At 40.5% G+C, this 20925-nt stretch overlaps 2 protein-coding genes across 3 annotated transcripts in view; both read right to left on the bottom strand.

Annotated features, from left to right (window-relative positions):
* The window catches only part of SMIM43 (small integral membrane protein 43), a 245669-nt gene that overhangs the window by 32937 nt on the left and 191807 nt on the right, over nt 1–20925 (bottom strand). The window lies entirely within an intron of this gene.
* TNIP3 (TNFAIP3 interacting protein 3) overlaps nt 1–20925 on the bottom strand; it is a 62555-nt gene that overhangs the window by 20248 nt on the left and 21382 nt on the right. The window contains exons 3-9 of the mRNA XM_083756135.1: nt 16871–16948; nt 16334–16408; nt 14888–14953; nt 12997–13128; nt 10033–10140; nt 4993–5112; nt 126–251 (exon numbers count right to left, since the gene is read on the bottom strand). Of these exons, the coding sequence (XP_083612261.1) occupies nt 126–251; nt 4993–5112; nt 10033–10140; nt 12997–13128; nt 14888–14953; nt 16334–16408; nt 16871–16948 (705 nt within the window). The remainder of the gene's footprint in view (nt 1–125; nt 252–4992; nt 5113–10032; nt 10141–12996; nt 13129–14887; nt 14954–16333; nt 16409–16870; nt 16949–20925) is intronic.

The raw sequence follows: 20925 nt of genomic DNA, 5'->3' as shown, positions 1-20925 counted from the left end.
TAAAATCTGTGTCAATTAACGGAAGCCAGAATAGAACGGAAGCCAGAATTGGGTTGAATGGAAAGCGAGAAAATAAGGAGGAAATGCACATGTTTTGGCAATGATATATTTGTTTTTATTCATACCTGAGAATTTAGGGTGTCCAACTGAAACTGTATTCTCTCATTAATTCTCAGCAGTGCTTCTTTTTCTTCGTTAAGTCTCTCTCTATCAGATCTTTCCTTTTTAAAGTCTTCTTCATATATCTGAACCTACAAATGAGGATAATGTAATATATATTCAGTAGAGGTAATGCCCCAAATCTATAAAAGGTACAAAATAGGCAAGTCTATCCATTTACATGAAAAATGCTTTAAAAGGAAATGTCATGGTGGGTTCTGACATTTTAGTAATTAAAAAAAGTTATTTGTTCTCACAAACCTTCCCCTCTAATTTATTTATTGAATTTATATACCGCCCTATACCCAGAGATCTCACAGAATTTTACATGATTTTTATATTCGGTGTGGATATAAGAATTAATATTCAAAGAATACATAATCAAATAATTAATAACAATTAACAATCACAGAAAGATTATAGGGATTTCTGGCTTCAATCTGGTATTTTCCTATAAATTCCCTCTACTTACATAGGCTTTTAGTTCCATCCATCAAACAAAATTAAATGGTAATATACAGAGCAATCATGTACTTTTACTCAGAAGTAAGCCTCAGTGTGTTCAATGGAGCTTACTCCCAGGTAAAGATGCATACAACTACAGGCTAATTCTCAGCTCTGGAGAGAGAGAAAAAGCTACTTTCCAGGACAAAGGGTTTTGGCAACTTCAAGCAGGCATGATTAGAAAATGTTTAGCAATTCAAACGACTATATTCCATAGATAAGTAATTAGTGTAAAATTTCAACTCATCTGGTACAATTTGAATTCCATTTATGTCAACAGTAAATCACCCTTTAATTTGAGTATTTCAAGACTACACTCACTGTCTCATATATCAAGAGTCAGAAAGGCTTTGATTTTTTTAAAAAAGGAGAAACACAACACATCTTTAAATAACTCTGGATGGAACAAGAACAACAGCACATTGGAGAATGAGATTCTATTTAAAAACTATCCATGCCCAACTGTGGCAAATATTTTACAAAATGTATGCTTATAAGAGAGACAACTGTGGCTTGACATAATTGCTGGCAATTTATCAGATTACACACTCACTTTCTATATATACACTGTGTTAAGCTACACCACCTTAGGTGGCAATCTCTGAGACAGTCCAGGGCAAAGGTGGGCAAAAGATAGATTGGAACTAGATTGTTTTATCTTTGGGTCATTTGAAGTAGATTGACAAGGGTTTCCAACACCTAATTATTTAACAAGAAATTTACTTTTCCCACTCAAATAAGGCTGCTGAAATGAAGAAAGCTGGCCAGATGTGGATTTGTTTGTTAAAGGAGTATGGGTTCAGTTCATTTCTGGTACTGAAAACAAAGTCCTATGCTTAGACTTCACTAGGAGTTGCCCTGTTCTTTTAGTTTGTCTGTTGCATCTTTCCCACATAGCTATTGCTGAAGTTCCAGTAAAAACAGAAAGCAGATTCAACAAGTCTGAAGCCAGCCATACCTGGCCCAGCACCCTCCCTACTCCTCCCTCAAAAAACTTTCTTAGAGCAGCTGCTCTGTTTGTGCCAAGAACTGATGGGAGGGAAGAACACATGGGGGTGAGGAGAGTAGGCTGTATGCTGAGACCCTTCAAACCCCTGGATCCAGCAAGTGTTAAAATATAAGCCAAGGCTACTTTCCTGGTGAGGTGATCGCCTGGGAGATGGGCCATTAAGGGGAACAAAGGAAGTGGATCTGTGTGAGATGGTAAATGGGTGTGCCCCCCCCCCCCGGCAACCTGCAGATAGTTAGAAGGACAGAGTTGAGAGCAGAGTTTGGAGAGGTGTGAATTAGAAGCAAAGCAACAAACTAGGAAGAGAGAGAGAGAGAGAGAGAGAGAGAGAGAGAGAGAGCAATGTTTCATTTCTGTTTGAATCCAAGGTTACAGCTATGGGAGAAATGGATGCTAATGCTATGAATCCCTCCATCATAGACTCAGGTTGTATATGTGTAAATGAACCATATATCCCAAAGATACATTCTCCACTGTGCCTCATTCTGAATGAAACACAAACCCTGGAAAAGCACCTGGAACCCCTGGAATCTTGCACTGCTCAGAGATAGGAATGGTGCTCATAGCTAGGTCTACTGCTTGCTTCCCTTCAGACCGTGGCTGAAAATGGGCTTCCTCACCTCTCCAAACCTGTGCTTCTTGTAAAGTGCTCCATTATGCAATGAAGGGTACTGTCTCCTTGTAGTTGGAAGCAGAGGTTTTCAACTTTTTTTGAGTCCATGGCTCCCTTGACCAACTACATTTTTTCTGTGAGAGGGCAGCAGAGGAGGGACGGAAAGAAAGAGGGACAGAGGCCAGTATTGCCCTGACCATCATTCAAGGCACCCCAGGGCACACTGGTTGAAAACCACTGGTTTAAAGGATTACAGGGGACTTGCCATTTCCGGCATTATTGGCAGGGCTGGGTGGGTGTTGGTGTTGGTTGACACAATTTCTCCTGTTATTTATTTAATGAAAGTTATATGCCACTTGATTGTACTAAAACTTCCAAACAGTTCACCAGAAATATTTAATACAATAGTTAAAACCAAATAATTAAAAATTTTAAAAAATAAAAATAATTAAAATCATCAGTAAACCAAAAAGAGATTAAAAGATGATGATGTCTATGCATCTGGATAGGCTTGCAGCAGTCATGATCTTTCCCCCCATGAGTATGTACTTGTAAGGAGCAAATCACTGACAGCTAGTGCATGAGTAAGTCAGGAAGACTTCAATTAAAAATCATTATGAACAACCAATTACTGCAAATGCTGATAACGCACCAGTGTCTGTAGTCCCAGAGTTTAGAAATACCACTTTCAGAACCTTATAGCCAAAGTTAGTCAGTTCTGAATTTCAACCACAAAACAGAGACAGTGCATCCCTTACAGAGCTACCATTCCCAGCACCCTTAACAAAATACAATTCCCAGGATTCTTTGAGAGGGGAAATTTGTGCTGTGAATTGCTTTAAAAGTATAGTATTGATGTCGCATAGGACTCCTTGGCGCTGCTGATTCATGGTTCTTCCACATTAATTCTGGAAGCAGAATTAGAACTGTAGTTCCACACAAGACTGAATACTCCTGTTTTCAGCAATCCTGCAATGTCTCTCCCCACAGCAGATGGAAAAGTACTCAGGCACTACTGATGTGTTAACGCAGCCTTAAAGGGAGATCAAAAACACGTTTATCCAGAAGCATTTGCTTTAACCATACCTACTCCCTAGAATAGCGTTCCTGTTCAAAAATAGAGATGCAATTGCAGTATCTGCTTTGTTTTAAAATCACCACCAACCTGGTATTTAAAAAGAGGTGAGGGTAACAGGGAAGACATTGTATAAATCACATTGGCAATAACTTCTCAAATTATTTGTAATAATTGAACGAAGAAATGACTACAGTGTGGAAGCAATTCAGGGCTGGCGAAGCCATAAAGCAGGTAGATAATCTGCTCTAGATGTTTAGTTGATAGTGATCAGCCAGTGGGCATACACTATCTGCTTTTTCACACAGCTGGCTTCCATCCTGGTTCTCTTTGGGAAAGAGTAGAGTCCTTTGTGTTTGGCTAAGCTTCCTCTATTTTTGAGTCGTGGGGAATGGTTGTGACCTCTCCTACCCTTTCCATACAAACAGACACGATAAGGTAGGAGGAGGGGAGCTGGGGCTGGAAAACTGCCATGGACCCTGCTGTTGGTTCCCCTTATTATATCATCCCCACAACCCTTATTATAATTACTGCAAACTTAGGACATGAAGGAGGCTTAGAAAACTAAAGGAGGTAGTGCAAAATGTCCTTATAACATGGAATTGGAACCTTCTGTCCTCCAATATGCAGTGTGAACTCCACAGCATCTCAACGGATGCATAAAATGAAAGATACAAAAAAAAGAAAAAAAGACTCTAGATTTAAGTGCCCTCTGAAGTATAGGGGGAAGGGGGGGAGGGAATGATATCCTCTGTTTTATTGTGTGTACAATCCATTATTGAACAATCAAATTCAAGGCTTTACCCTTCCACATGTGGCATGCATTACATGAGAGTAAAATCTGGCTCAGCCCTTCAAACGTGACAGAAACAAGTATTTTAGTCCACGGGCCTTCCCATCCTACACATTTGTATTTCAGCAACTGACTCTAACAGTGTCCAGAATGACAGACTTAAAACCTAAGGTTAACTGGAAAGTAACATAATTTTAAACGGATGGGTTCCTGTCTAAAAGGAAACCGGGGGGGGGGGGGGAGAGGGAGAGAGGGAGGTGGGGGGGGAGAGAGAGAGGGGGGGTAGCAGCACATCTTTTCCTGAGGTTCTGCAACACTGATTAAATCAATCTTCCGTTCCACAGATAATGGAGTTTATTTGAGCCACTTGGGGACATTTTATATGCTTTTAATTTATCTGTCCACTTAGAATATTGAACTAAAGAAAAGTCTTGCACTAAGAAGAACATGATTCATGAGCAATGTATAGTCTCACAAAAATGGGGAAAGGGCACATGGCTTCTTGATTATCCACTCCCATCGGTGGCATTTGATAGGTGAGTTGAGTAGGATAATTGCAACTGAAATAGCAGTATGAAAACAAAACGTAAATATACGGTAGATCAACCAGTTGGGGAGGATGTGTGAGATGATCTAGCTGTTTATAATTGAAGTTTACTAGTATAAATGGTAGTGCTACATCTGAAAACCAGACTTTATACTGAAAATGCCAACCTTCATTTATAATGGTTCTGAGCTCATCGTGGAATTCATGCACAGAATAAAATGCTCATGTTAAAACCTAGGAGTTCTACCTTTAGAATTAAATGAATTACAATGCTACTGCAATCCATTCATACCTGTTGCCTGAGAACTTCCATTTGCATTTTCATCTCTTCATGGTTGCAGTTCATATCCTGGGCATTTACAGGAGTCTCATGCAAGGGGGCACTTTGATTTTTCAGGGCATCCTGAAGTGCCTGTAGCCAAAAAGGAAGAAAAGGGGGGAAAGTACTTTACACATGGAGTTCACTACATAAAAATCATTTCTTTTTAAGCAGTACAATCTTCATTTGCCTTTCTAACTAACATATTTATAATCCCTAGTAAAGGTTGGGGAATCTGCGTCACAAGAGGAGTTCTCAAACTGGGGGGCAGCCCCCCATTCCTTGGAGGTGCAAAGACACCTGAAGAGAAAATGATATTATGGTCTTGAATAAATGGGCAGCTTCCACCACCCCCAACACACACAGCAAAGATATGTGTGCATCTGTGGGTTCAATCCGCTCCCCCAGTCCCATTATCCCAACCTAAAGGTGGTAGAATATTTAAGCACATTTATTCCACTTTAATAACTATGGCTTCCCCCAAAGAATTCTGTGATGTGTAGTTTACTCCTCAGAGAGCTATATTTTCCAGGATTCTTTGGAGGGGAAATCATGTATGCTAGTTTTTTGAGGGAGTCAAATACCTCATTTTCTAGCTTTTTAAAAAACTTAGTGTTAGATTAGTATTATTACCACAGTCCAAAGACTCTCACAAGGCTGCAGTCAACTGCATATTAGAATTTCAGCACGTTCGCCTGCAGAGCCCTTTATTGTGGTTGGGCTGGTCATGGCAGTGGAGCCCACACAACAAGGGAGTCCTATGGTACAGTCCTATGTTTACCTACGTGCAAGTCCCACTATGTTCAATGGGACTTTCCTCCCAGTAACTGTGTTTGGGATTGCATCCTCCATTGAGAAGGGCAAATTCAAAAAGGTTGAGAAACACTTTCGTGAGAATTTCCCCTACTAAGCACACCCTTCTGTGCAATTTTGGCTAAAGATTAGGCTTTAAATATGAACTGAATTGAATTTCTCCTCATCCCTACTTAGGATTGCTCTGTATTTAGAGAAGCTTTTATTTGATTTTGAAACTGGTCATAGCAGAATGCCCTGAACCAAGAAAAATCAGCAATGTGAAGTACATACATCTGCCCCTGATATGCTGACTTTAACTGATAAATAGAACACTGTGTAATTCTTTATAGCAACTATAAAAGAAAATAACTCTCATATACATATGGCCAGCATATTATATCATTAAAATCACATTAGGCAACAGTACTATTTAGGCTGCAATCCCAACCCCAATGAGTGGATATGGTTAGGATTCTGCTCTAAGTTATCAGAAAACCAAACTCCTAGTCCTAGCTGGGCAGATGAGGCTCATCAACCTGGAAACGTAGCCCATCTAGGAGAAGGAAAGCTGATCTGAAACCTCCGCTAACTTGCAGGTTATCTTCAGAAGAAGAAAAGACTGAGGAGTAAACCCTACACAAACCTGGAGTGGGTGGTGCTTGTACGCCTCCTCCCAATTCCTGCAGCTAAGGTGGTGCCAAACATATTGCTCTGTTTTCCTTTGGACCACATCAGTGAGGCCAAGAGCAGGGTCTTGTCGTCTGAGCAGCCCAGGGCCTCCATACACACTGCCCAGGCTTTTGTGCCCTGGAGAGGTTGCTCCAGTGCTGCTAACACAGCAGTTTAACTTCACCCCTGGATATATACTCCATTGCCTCTTGAGACAGACAGATGCCGATGCAATGCAGTCCTAACTATCTAATTCCTCAAAATTAGAAGTAACTTAGAAACTGATACCTTTAAATAAGGCATATTATTGTATCTAATCACAAATGAGAGGAGGAATGGAACTAAGGCAAAACAAAAAACAACCCTTACATTCTAACAAACTCAAAGTGCATTTACATTTAAGAGTTCCTCTAATTGGTTCCAAATCGTAACCTGACTTCAATATGTTTTGTTAACCATGCAATAAATGTGCACGAGATCTCATTTGGCTTTTCTTGTTACCATGTGGCTTACACCTGTGGAGATGACAATATATTTGCGTGCTGTATTCAAGGCTCTCTTATCCAAAGATGACCTTATGTCATTTTTTCTTCTTGATGAGGGTTGTTTCCCCCACTTCCAGATCTCTCTTTTGCCATATGTTAAGCCTCCTTGCCAAGGGACGTGGGTGGAGCTGTGGTCTAAACCACAGAGCCTAGGACTTGCTGATCAGAAGGTCGGCAGTTCGAATCCCCACGACGGGGTGAGCTCCTGCTGCTCAGTCCCTGCTCCTGTCAACCTAGCAGTTCGAAAGCAAGTCAAAGTGCAAGTAGATAAATAGGTACCACTCCAGCAGAACAGTAAACGGTGTTTCTGTGTGCTGCTCTGGTTCGCCAGAAGCAGCTTAGTCATGCTGGCCTCATGACCCAGAAGTACTTAACCCGAGGTACCACGGTACCGTAAGCTGCAACAATGACATTGAGGGTACGGTATCTCCACCATACTGCTCCACCACACTGGTAGTTCCCAATTACTTCTCAATTCATGATATCATGAAAGTTTTGCATTCAAGTTAAAAGCTTGAAGTGATCATATCCATAGGTAAACATCTGGGTGGTGAGGAGGCATTTAAGCTGTAAATGCTGAGGTGTTTTCTATAACTTTCCACTAGTGTGCAATGAAAAATACTGTTGGCAGTTTTGCCACCCTCAGATTCTCACAGTTTATGTCATGACTCAAAAATATTGGGTTGTAAATAACAACAACATGCTTCCTGAAAGTCATTATTTATTTGCATGCTAGCCTATGACATTTCATTTTGTTTCTCCACCTGTAATTAATTGCAAGATTCAAGTGGACCAGAACTAACATTTTTATTTTAATGACAGTGTATTTTTCATGCTTGAAGTTTTGTGTTTTGTCGCTTAGCTTAAAGCTAGATAGAACTATTTTTCAGAGAAATGTGTTTCCTCAGGAAGTGTTCGTGGTTTACCAGGAGATAGGGTTAAAAGGAAATACCCTCATTGCTTTATGTAGCCTCTCGTGGTGGAAATATGCTTTATGCCTCTCCAGCAATGGCCTTCTGTTCTTCCTTTGCAACATTTTAGAAGTTGGCTATACACCTGGAGTATCCAGCCAGGGCTGGTTTGTGTGCAAAAGCTTGGTGTGGATCTGCATGTACAAACAGCTGCTACTTGTATGATTTTCCTTTCCCTGCTCCAAGAACTGGGGTGTGATGCACAGCCCCTGTTGAATACTTTAATTCTGCCTATCATAGTTTCAAGATGGGGGGAGATGGATTTATTATTCCTGCTTTCCCTTCCCCAAACAACTTATTCTTGCTGTTCCAAGTATCTAAGTAGGTTATGTGCACCTAGTTCCAGCTGCTTAAGATGCAGAGATTTGGATCCGGGCCTTATTCTCCAAATAATCAAGAGAGACATATATCAGCCCATTTCTCATGTACATGAGAGAGAAAGAGAGGTAGAGACACAGGCAGGGGGAGACCATCATTTTGGCACACAGTCTCTTGAGAACAAGGCAAAAAAGTGTAGCTAAACTATAACATACATGGGGGGCTTGCAACAAAATGTTGCAGCACTGAGTGTTCCTGTTCAATATTCCAGTCCATATTATTTATTCCCTCACCATGCCCTAGTTTTCTGTTTGTTTTCACCCTTTCAGCAGTCATCCCACACTCCTCTTCCCTTTGGGCTTAAAAAAATTATCTGTATACTTCAGGTATACAGATAATCTGCCTCTTGTGTGAGCGCACCACCATTTGATTGCATAAGGACGGCAGTTCAGAGAACTGAGATGACTGTTAGTAGATATGATATGATATAAACTATAAATCAGAATTTGTGGCATTCAGAAAGTAAACATAAAAAGTAGGAGCTAAGGGGATTTAGTTGCACTTTACCAAATAACTACAATAGGCGGCAATGTCTGGAAGGCCACAGATTCCCTACTTCTACTCTAAGATATTTACAGCAATTGTTGCACCATGCAAAATCAGTTAGAACATAAAAAGATCAGCTGGATCAGCCTCTCTCAGGGGCTGAGAACACCTTGCAGCTCAGGGACCACATTCCGTTCCAGTGACTGCATGCCAGCGGTGGTCAGGGCCAGAGCCAGAAGTGGATGGGCATGACTCCTACTTTCATTCAGTAGGCAACATTCCAGCCACACAGAAGCCACAGGTTTCTACAAACACAAACACACCTTACATCTCTCCATCTCTCATCAAGATGAGTACAATTCAAGGAAACAATCCAGCGAGGAATAAGGACGCGAGGAGAGTGTGGAGCATAGCCAGAGAGAAGTGTGGCTTGCGGAGAGGAGACATGATCTGGACAGTGTCCCAAGAACCAGATATAGAGGGATGGGGAGTTGCATTTTGGAGGTTCCCCATCTCCTCCAAACTTAAGTCCAGCATTCTGTCTCACAGAAGCTAACCAGATGTCCATGGGAACCCACAAGCAAATGTTTGTGTTCCCCAGCATTCACATCAAGGCAAATGGTGTTTCATCAGAGTAAACATGCAGTAATGTAGGTTGTTGTTATAATAGTCTTCACGTCACCTAGAGTGAAGGGGGGACAAACTACAAGCTCGGTTCAAACATGTTTCCCCCTACCAAAAAAACCACCCCTCTTCCTGACCTGGTTTCTCCTTAAAAATCTCATACACAAATGCACAGCTGCTATTTGCCACTGAAGGTGCTACTTACTACAAACAGCAGCTGAGGGAGCAAATAGCATTAGGGATCATTTTCAGTGGGGTACTGGTCTAGCCCCCAATCTGGACCAGCAGCATAATAAGGATCGGGGCCCTGCATGGCTGTGTTTCTTTTAAAATAAAGACAGCCACCTTAAGCATGCTCTTTGAAAACAATGTTTTCGTGTAATTTTATTACCTTGTGTTCTCAGAAGCTATTAGTGCAGCAGGTGACTAAAAGAATGCTCACCAACTTTACAATCAGTAGCTGCCAAATGGATAAACTTCTTTACCTGAGCAGGTAAAGATTTCAAAGCAAAGAGATCAATATTCTGAAACAAGAATATCCTTACCTTGTTAAGCCGACTTATTTCACGTTCATAGTGAATCTTTTTAGTATTTGCTAAGGAGGTTTCTTCTTTCAGAAGTCTATTCTCTTCCTTTAGGATTTTTTTGTCTCTCTGGAATGTGAAAACACATAGATTGTTGATAAAGTGCAGATGGTTGCATTTTTTCTTGGTCTGGCAGATGTGCTGTATTTTTTTATTATTATTCCAAGGAAGCGTGCCAAACTTCTCGGGAAGAAAACAGCAGCAAAACTGATGGATAGCTCATCCCAGATACACTAAAGTCTGATGAAATTCTATTGACTACCTTTTGGGCTCTCATGTGGCACATATAGGTCATAAAACTGCATGAGGTAGCTGAAGAAATATAGAGCTTACCCCTTCACATCTGTAAATACCACCCTGAAGGCCTTGTTGTTGGACAATGTGTCTGTCAAGGAGGCAGCAGAGGTCATGGTTAGAGCACTAGAGTAGCCCCACAATCCCCAGCCAAAGGAATGACATCTTAGAGGGGGGATTTAATTGTATTTTATCTTGAATTTGTTCCATCCTACAGTTTCAAGGCAGACAGCACTTACTGGGGGGGGGGGACAAAGCAGGAGGAGATCCCCCCCAGATTTATTTGAAATATTTCTGGCCACCCTTCATCATATGATTCCAGGGTAGGTTACAACATAATTAAAACAAGAACAATTCCAGACACAAAGTCCAGACAGTTAAGAGGAAGTAAAAACACAGCATGAAAAGTTATGGGTGAATCTCACAAGTGGCTCTTCCCCAATTGTCTGCCCTTTCATGACACCAAAAATCCGCTGCTTGAGGTGGACCCCTCATTTTGCCTAATGGTAAAACTGGCTGTGCTTCAACGATAGCTTAGCCTAAGACTTTATCCAACTTGAAATGTAAACGGAATACTTCACTTGTCTCAAAAGTCAACTGACTTCCGAGGTCAAGAGCTATAAATAAATGAAACTAACAGTCTTAGTCACTCCAGTGATACCTGCCTAACATCAAATGTGCCAGATTCTGTAAGAAAAAGGGTAGTTTCACTCTGTCTGAAAGACCAATCATCTGCTAGAAAATAGATTAATAATTTGTTTTTGAAAACCGGAAAAGAGGAAGATACATTTAGATGAAGTTAGATCATTTGTCTATATAGTCCAGTATTGCCAACTCAGGCCGACAGTGGCTTTTCGGGGTCTCAGGCAAGGGTCCTTTCCCATCATGTGCAACATGATTTATTTTCTTACATTTATTTTCTGTTTTTCTTTCATCATGCAACCCAAGCTAACATACATGTGATTCCCATGTCACCTGTCCAAGACACTGACTAGACCCAGATCTGCTTAGCTTCAGCAAGGAGATGGTTTCATGTGCCTTCAGACCACACTTGAAATAATAGAGACTAAATCTGGAACCTTCCATATACAAAGTGTGTACTTCATCAAGGGACCATGATCCCTCCTAAGGCCACTGATAAATGGCTTCTCCATTGCAAATGCTTTTTCTACCTCTACTTAGTCAAAATTTTAGCATGCAGATTAGATTTTCTTATATTCTAATATTTTAATTTCACATATTTCTGAATTTATGGCCCTCGGGGAGTTATGGAGAACCCTGTTGGATCAGACCAAAGGTCCATCTAGTGCAGCATTCTGCACATTGCACATGCTTATCAGCAGGAGATGAGCACAATAGCTCTCTGATATTGACCTACAAAAGCCTCCATCTTTTTCATTCTATGCTACTTAGAAAACATTGGGGGGGGGGGGGAATCAGTGAGATCGCCTATCCAGCAAAAATTCCCAGGACGTACAGAGCAACTCAATGTCTCCCTTCTACTCCAGGATGAAAACCCAGATGTCACATACTCAGTTGCTAGATTTTGCGCTGCCATGATGGATATTCACTGAAGGATGGTTTGTGTTACAAACCAGACCTAAACTGAAGGCCCATATTGCAAGACCTGTACCCCTTTAAGTTTTACTTCTTATAGTTGTTTTAACTACATTTCTATTAGTCCATATGCTCTTACAGTTGTTTTAACTGTGTGTTTTTATTTGTCTTTTTCTTAGCTCTTATCTGTTTATTATTATCATTTTTACTCATCCATTATCAGTGTCTAATCTCGCGTTTTATCCTATGCTTGTTTCTTTGTCCTTATTTGCGCTTACAATTATCTGTTTAATTCCTAACCGCTACTTTAGTATATGTTTTTCCTATGCTGATCTGTGACCGCAATAAAGTTCATTCTTCTTCTTAAGTGAGATTGCAAAGCTCCTGTTATTAAAGAGTTGGTTGAAACTGTACCCAAGTGATAGCTCAACGTATATAAATGCATTGCTGTTGGCATTTTTCTGTCTTAAGAGACAATGGAGTGCTCCTCCAGGGATGAAGTCAAACCTCTAGAGAATCACAGCACCTGCTGTAGCTGCAGAGACTTGTAACTGCTTTCTCCTGAATTGTTTTTGCTGCATTGGCAGCACCAAAGTGACCTCTTTGGGGCGCAAGCCTGGGCAGCGTATATGGAGGTCTGCCTCTCGGCCTCGCTGATGAGGTCCAAAGGAAAACATTTGTCACCAGCTTGGCTGCAGGAATTGACAAAAGGCATACAAAACACCATCCAACTGCCTTAGGGACTCCACTCCAGACTTGTGTAGGGTTTACTCCTTAGCATTTTCTTCTCCCGAAGAAAGGCAGTGGGTATGGATTTTTCCTCAGGGTTTACCCCCGAAACCTTTCTCATTAATGAGTATAGCTGCATATATATAAATGCACATATAACATCTATAGAAGCATTTGTTCTCTTTTTCTTTGTCTAAGAGCAACACAAACTGTCAGCTAAATAACTTTTCTACTACTTTTCTACTTTTTCAATCATTTTTAAACTGCAAACACAACTTTAACTAGACCGATGAATACTAAAATCCCCACTCCCACCCTGGTGAGAGTAAAACAACAGTTTTGTACCATTTCCTGTAGGAGGCTGTTTGAGGCCAGGGCTTCCAGCCTTCTACACTCCTGCTGCATTTGGTGCCTTTCTTTTTCCAGTTCCTTGACACTCTTCTGCATTGTTTCCAGTTGTGCTTTCACATCTGTGACCTGCAATGTGACACAAGGATAATTGAGGTAAGATAGATCCCTTTCTTTCACTAGGGTGCAGTGGCTGGGCAACACAATGGTCAACATGGGAATGCAGGGACCACCACATGCTGTAAGATACATTTCAGGACAAATCTGTATGACTAAGCTTATGAGATTTAGAAGTCAAAAGCTACTGAGCCTCTGAAGCTTGTGATGAGCTGTCCCATGGGGAATGATAAACCTATATAGAAAAGGGGAGGGGGAGTTAGCTGTGCTGCATGAGGGGAAATCCCTGATCTAAATCTTACTTCAGGTAACTAAAAAAAGAAAAAGACAAGTCACTGATTCTAATCTTCAGACACTGGCCCACATTCCTATTGGTTATATAAAGTTAATATTAGCCAACCTTACAGGACTGTTGTACAGTGGTACCTCAGGTTAAGTTCCGGAGGTCCGTACTTAACCTGAAACTGTTCTTAACCTGAAGCACCACTTTAGCTAATGGGTCCTCCTGTTGCCGCCGCACCGCCGGAGCACGAGTCTGTAACCTGAAGCGTATGTAACCTGAAGCGTATGTAACCTGAAGTGTATGTAACCTGAAGCGTATGTAACCCGAGGTACCACTGTACAGATTATTGAAATGCTGTGTGCAAAATACTTTTAAAACTTGCTAAATCACAGTTTACTAGTATTATTTTTATGTTCTAAAACACTAACCTTTTCAGACCCAGAACTCAGCTTCACCCAACTTAAACAAAGGACTAGAGCAAAGACCAGATAACCTCCTGAGCTCACAACACACACTTCTTCCACAGGTTCCATTGCCATTTTCTTTTCTCCAAACTACCTGAACCTAGCATCATTTGGAGTAGCCATTTTACCGTAGTAGCCACCATCTTTTACCCCACAGTGCTCCAGGGCAACGCCAAATCCATCTGGAGCCCCTCTTGGGTGTTAAGATCAGCAGAGGCTCGGGGTGGTGTAGGCTCTGCGGCAGTCCCTAAATTGTAAAACTCACACCTCACCAAAAATGCATCCAACATCGTCACCATACAGTTTTCATTATATGCTGAAGGTGCACATGCGGTAGCAAAGGGAGTGGGGGAAGAAGACCACCACAATTAATGGTAAACAGTGCCATCTCTGAATTTCACTTCCTAACCCAGGCATAGGCAAACTCCGGCCTTCCAGATGTTTGGGACTACAATTCCCATCATCCCTAGCTAACAGGACCAGTGGTCAGGGATGATGGGAATTGTAGTCCCAAACATCTGGAGGGCTGGAGTTTGCCTATGCCTGCCCTAACCTGTGGTATAGTGGTTAAGAGCGGTGGACTCGTAATCTGATGAACCGTGTTTGCTTCCCCACTCCTCCACATGCAGCTGCTGGGTGACTTTGAGCTAGTCACACTTCTCTGAAGTCTCTCAGCCCCACTCACCTCACAGAGTGTTTGTTGTGGGGGAGGAAGGGAAAGGAGATTGTTAGCGGCTTTGAGACTCCTTAGGGTAGTGACAAAGCAAGATATCAATTCCAAACTCTTCTGCTTCTTTGGTCATCAGAATTCACTATCCTCTCTAAAAGACTGTAGCAATCATCACATCAAACCTACATCAGATGCACTTGCTAGGTTTTCAAAAGCAGTATATGTTTTTGTTCCTTGCCCACCCTTTCTGCTACTCTACCTTCCCCTTTTTAAAAATGAGACAAGAAAAAACAAAACAGATTAAAAGTATAGAAAGGTAGCCTCCACTTCTGTCACACTTAAATAGAAATTTACCTTTTTTCCATACTGCTGTTTCATTCGCCTGAACTGCTGATCCCATTGATTGTTCACTGCCAGCAGCTGAAATTATTAACTAATTGTGTTAGGTACATTATTTATTCTCACATTACAAGTGTGAAACCTGCAGTGGTCTTATATTTTAACCTTGGAACTGGCATATTATTTTAGAAATTTCATTTGCCTTATTTCCTCATTCTCAGAACAGGAATAGTGATAAAACATAAATATTTTAAATTTTAATTTAACCAAGTAAAATAATGCTCAATCGCCATCAAATTCTTGCCTGAGGAAAAACATTTCAGAAGAAACAGAGGACAGGACTTTGGTGGATTCTTAAATGTGGGAAGTTTCAACGCTGGTGTGAGCTGTGATCTACAGGGCCTTCCCCAACACTGGTATTTCCTGAGATATGCAAGAGTCATTGGAAGAATGTGGCTCTTAAAGCATGGAAGCCTCGGGTCATTTAAGGTTTTATTGATTATATCTGCTTCCAACCTCTTAACGGCACTACTTACAGCTGTTTTGTATTACTATCAAAACACTTACAATAAGATTTGGTCCCGTTTGCCTTGTATGATATATTAAGCATAGGAATGAATGCTAGGGCAAGACGAATTGGGATTGGCAGCTGAGTCAGGCTTAATGCTGTGGAAATGCAAATGTTAAACACAAGACTTCCCGCAGGGATTTCTAAGATGAGCAGACTTCCCTCACAGCTCTGAAAGTTCACTTAGTTCACAGCAGCATGAAATGTGCTTCTTTCCTATCCTTTATATATACCATCATGTAAGCATTCTGGACAGGATAGCCCCTTACAACACACTACCAAGAAAAAGGGCAAAAGAGGCCACAGATTTGCAAAGCATTTGCATATACTAATTTATATGTATACATGAAAATTTAGAGGGAAAATATCAATAGAAATACATTACAATACATCATAGTGGGGAGACCTAGTGAACTGTGTGCCTGCTCATTCTGCCTTTTAGGTGATGTCAATAGGCAACTTCAAGGCACAATTTCCTTCTTAAGTCTCTATGTTTAAACCAGACTTGGACCACACAATACTTCAAATAGATGGCTACTTCAAATAGGCAACTGTACAGGTGGATATATGCCACCGTGATTCCAAAATCTTTTTTGTCAACATGTGAGGCCAAACCTTTTGGTCATAATGTGTAAGGAAAGTCCAGCTGAGCTCAAAGCTGCTTCAAAGACTAGGTTTTATTATTGCATCTATACCTGATACATTTTACATGTACATATAGACATGAACCATAATTATGCACACAATTTTCAACCACATGCATGATGCAATTCATGCTTTGTAGAACTAAGATTAGCCACTGCTTCCTCCAGAAAGATTAATGTGCATTTACAACAATGAATTTACAACCCAAAACTCCAAGTGAACAACCCATTGCTGTGCTTAAAAATTACCTCTTGCCTTTGTTTTTCCAATGATATAATCTGTTGTTCCAGTACACCTACTGGCATCTTCTTTGTCGATATATCCTATGAAAAGTAAAGAAAAAATATGTATATTAGGTACTGTTTCAGTTTATATTAGGAGCCCCCTGAAAAATGTGACTTAAGCAAACTATATGTTTCCAGAGTACATAGCAATAATAGATATATAATATTAGATACTTTTTATATCTTATATTAACAAAGAACAACCTTTGAAAAAAGAAAGAAAAAAGACTTTTTGATTTCATTATCAATAGTTAATTATTATTTTTAAACTTATTGTAGCAGGAGCTTATGCATCTTTTCATAGGAAGATAAAAAAGTTCTACATACATGACAAAGAAGTAGAGAAATCGGGGTGCCTTTAAGACAGTACCCTAGGTCACCTCTAGGTTAGAGTACTGCAACAATTACAGCCCAATACAAGATACGGTATTACTGGTCCTAGCACAAAATGAAAAGTCCAGTTGCCACAGACACATATGTCCAGCCAGTGCACTCCTTTACCTCTGACAGGCTGCTTGAAGTTCTCTTCTCATCCTCCATGCCCACCTGCATCTGCCGGGTGTTGTGTTCACTAAAGGCCTTTAAAGCAGACGAAGGAAAACAAGTCACATACGTTGTGTGGGAGAATTCATTCAAGACAAGAGGAAGGCCACTAAGACTTCACAAAAGCATCGCAGAAAACGCATCCATGTCTTTCTCTGTGTGTGTGGAATACAGCAAGTGATGGAACTTGTATTTGAATCCTTCACAGACTAGGGGGCTTCCCAAAATGTCTCAAGTTATGTAGCCTATGATTCAGGTGAAAAGATAGCCGGCTGTTTCTTGTGGTATGTAAACTACAGCTTCCTTGTTGTCACCCAGCTGTTCTCTGGGAGGGGAAGCTGTACAGACAAGAAAAGGGGAGTAAACGGACTAGGTCACACACCCCTCCCTCCTGCCACTGATAAGCATTTCCTCTTGGATCTCCCCCCCCCCCATGTCCTTGCACGTTCAGAGAACTTTTCAGATGGGATGTTAAGACACACTGTATATTTGCCCATGACAGGGAAATAAGTGAGTCATGGTTTATGTAAAATATGAGCAATGCTTCCGAAAACAATTGGGAAGGAAATGTCCGACATAACGAACAATATGTACCATGTAGCACAAAACCTATACAAACTGGGTGTGCAATTTTTTTTGCCCCAGTTAAACATGCATAAACATATTCTGCCTCTTCAAATATTTGCTGGCTAGTAACAAAGTAGTGAGTTCACAAGGAAATAAATCAAGGTGTGTGTTCCTATTAAGACTGAATATCACAGAATTCTGATTTTCTCATTACACTAGTAGCAGGTGGTTGGCAATAATTTCAAGTCACATATAATTGTTAAAGTAATTAGAAAGTTCTGGGTTTTAGTAAAGTTGGCCTTTTACATTCCTGTTGTTGTTGTTGTTTTTGCAGGTGTAGAGGGTGGGAATCAGAGGATTCAAATGAAGTATAAAGCCTTAAATCTACAGGGGTGGGGTAGGGAAATCATGATTAGTAGGTTCAGGGTGTGATGTCAGAGTTGGCCGATGGCAGGCAAAAGAGATAAGGATCAGGCCCACTGGGCCAAAATTGTTTCCTACCAGACACAAACAACTGAAGGTATTTCCAACAAGTTTTTCCACCAGGGTGAAAAGGTCTTTGTCCTAGGTGTTCATTTTCTTTTTTTAAAAAAAAACAACTGCCTTTAGTTTTCTTTCTATTTATATTTATAGCTGTTTTTATGGTATATCTGTAAATCACCTGGGACACAGGTAAAAGGTCATTCATAAATAAATTATGAATGGAGGGCAAAAATGATGTATCAAAAATGAATGGAGCTTGAAAATATATGAGTTTCGTATTGAATATTGATAATCTTTTTAAAGGTCCGATGTTCTCAATTCATTTCACTTATTATCATGCATTATTTTTAAGCACCAACATATAATGTATTAAAATGTAAACCATGCTTTGAGAAATACCACAACTTTATGGGCAACTTGACCACTCATTTGGTTACTGTACTGATGAAATAATGGACTTTTCTGCAGACATCTGCACGACAACTTAATGATTAAACAGCTATTTTACTTTAGAAACTAATGTTTAAGTCAAAATTTCCCATAAACAGTAAGTGCAGTTCAAATCAGAGCAATGTTAAACTTTTAAATATTCAAGAATGAATTTCCCCCTGTTTTGGTTGGCCCACATTCAGTCCTATACATTTTGGCTATTACTCGGTACACACATCCATCAAATTCTACATTTTCAAATCATTGTATGTTCCTTCTTCATGGCAGCTTTCGATACGACCTGAAACCTATATAGAACCTAACTTAGGCTGTTTACACACTATACCTTTAAAGCACATTTGAATCACTTTTTCCCCCTCACAGAATTCTGGGCACTGTAGTTTATAAAGAGTTGCTGTGAATTATAACTCTGTGGGGGGTAAACAACAGTGCCCAGAATTCTTTGGGGGAAAGAATGTGTACATTAAAGGTACAGTGTATGCACAACCTAACCTCACCAGAGTGTCTGCTACGTCTTCACGCACTCCATCCTTTGTTGTTGTTTAGTCATTTAGGCGTGTCCGACTCTTCGTGACCCCATGGACCAGAACACGCCAGGCACTCCTGTCTTCCACTGCCTCCCGCAGTTTGGTCAAACTCATGCTGATAGCTTCGAGAACACTATCCAACCATCTCGTCCTCTGTCGTCCCCTTCTCCTTGTGCCCTCAACCTTTCCCAACATCAGAGTCTTTTCCAGGGAGTTTTCTCTTCTCATGAGGTGGCCAAAGTATTGGAGTCTCAGCTTCAGGATCTGTCCTTCCATTGAGCACTCAGGGCTGATTTCCTTAAGAATGGATAGGTTTGATCTTCTTGCAGTCCATGGGACTCTCAAGAGTCTCCTCCAGCACCATAATTCAAAAGCATCCATTCTTTGGCTATCAGCCTTCTTTATGGTCCAGCTCTTACTTCCATACATCACTACTGGGAAAACCATAGCTTTAACTATACGGACCTTTGTTGGCAAGGTGACGTCTCTGCTTTTTAAGATGCTGTCTATGTTTGTCATTGCTTTTCTCCCAAGAAGCAGGCGTCTTTTAATTTTGTGGTTGCTGCCACCATCTGCAGTGATCATGGAGCCCAAGAAAATAAAATCTCTCACTGCTTCCATTTCTTCCACTTCTATTTGCCAGGAGATGATGGGACCAGTGGCTGTGATCTTTGTTTTTGTTTTTTATGTTGAGCTTCAAACCATATTTTGCGCTCTGCTCTTAGACTATGTTTAAATGCAGATTCCATGTCTTCACCACCCACCAACATATTTCCTCCTCTTCCTCTCCAGCTGCCATCCTTCCTCCTTTTTACCATATAGCTTGATAAAGGGCTCTGGAGAATTTGAATGTTTGCACATTGTTTTGTGACATTTTGGTTCGCCTATTAAAGTGTTGGCCTGATATAGATTTTGAATTGAAAGTCAGTGTTGGTTTCTCCCTACTGTTACCTAGGTAGGTTTAACAGACAGGAAACTGAAAAGGTAGAATACAGATAAAGAAAGCTATGGTAATACTTTTACTTCTATGGTATAACATGAACAGAAACCTCCTTCGTGGGTGTGTTATACTGTGAAGTATATATAGTTCTTCACACATTTAAAATTGCACATCACTGAAGGTGGGTGGGTTATCAAAAGTGTGAATTGAGTAACAAGCATTGTGGACTGTACATGAATTCATTCATCCATTCAAAACTTTTATACCCAATGCTTCAACACAAAGTTTGCCCAGGAAAAGTATGTGCTGGATTTCAGGTCTTTTCTTATCATCTCTGCATAAGTAAGTATCTGAGGAATCCCCATCAAAATCTATAGTTATCTCCCTCTAAACCAAAATAATGAAACAAAGCTGTGAAACATGGCCCATTCACCATTGCCTTCCATGTTAGTTAGCATAACTAAAAGAATTACAAAACAGATGTGATTTAGTCAGTATGTGCAATGTAAGATTGCAAAGTATGTCAAGAATGAGAAGTAGATGAAAGAAAGGAAAAGGCATGTTCATGCTATCCAGACAATGCATGACAGGAAAGTCCACCTTAGGAAACAAAGCAGGAAGACTAGACATATAAGGTAAAATATGTAAACGTTTGCAATGAAGTGCAGTGACGCTCTTTACTCAGAAAGGAGGAGAGGCATGGAATGCACTGGAACAGCAAAAGCATATCAAATTAAAATGCAAACTAATGCTCAAAGTGCTTCTTCAACTTTATAGTATTTGCATAAACCATCAGAAGCGGTTTCGTCATGCTGACCACATGACCCAGAAAGCTGTCTGTGGACAAACGCCGGCTCGCTCGGCCTGAAGCTAGATGGGCACCATACCCCATAGTTGCCTTTGATTGGACTTAACCACCCAGGGGTCATTTACCTTTATCTTTTATCTGAGTATTTATTTAATACTTTTCCTGAATTCTCAAAGTATTTCCACATCTATTATCTCTTTAATGTTTACCATGACCCTATAATGTAGGTCTAACATTA

Source organism: Podarcis gaigeae (assembly GCF_964106915.1).
Source record: "Podarcis gaigeae genome assembly, chromosome: 9".
In the NCBI taxonomy this organism is placed as follows: Eukaryota; Metazoa; Chordata; class Lepidosauria; order Squamata; family Lacertidae; genus Podarcis; species Podarcis gaigeae.
This window is presented reverse-complemented; position numbering and strand designations above follow the sequence as displayed.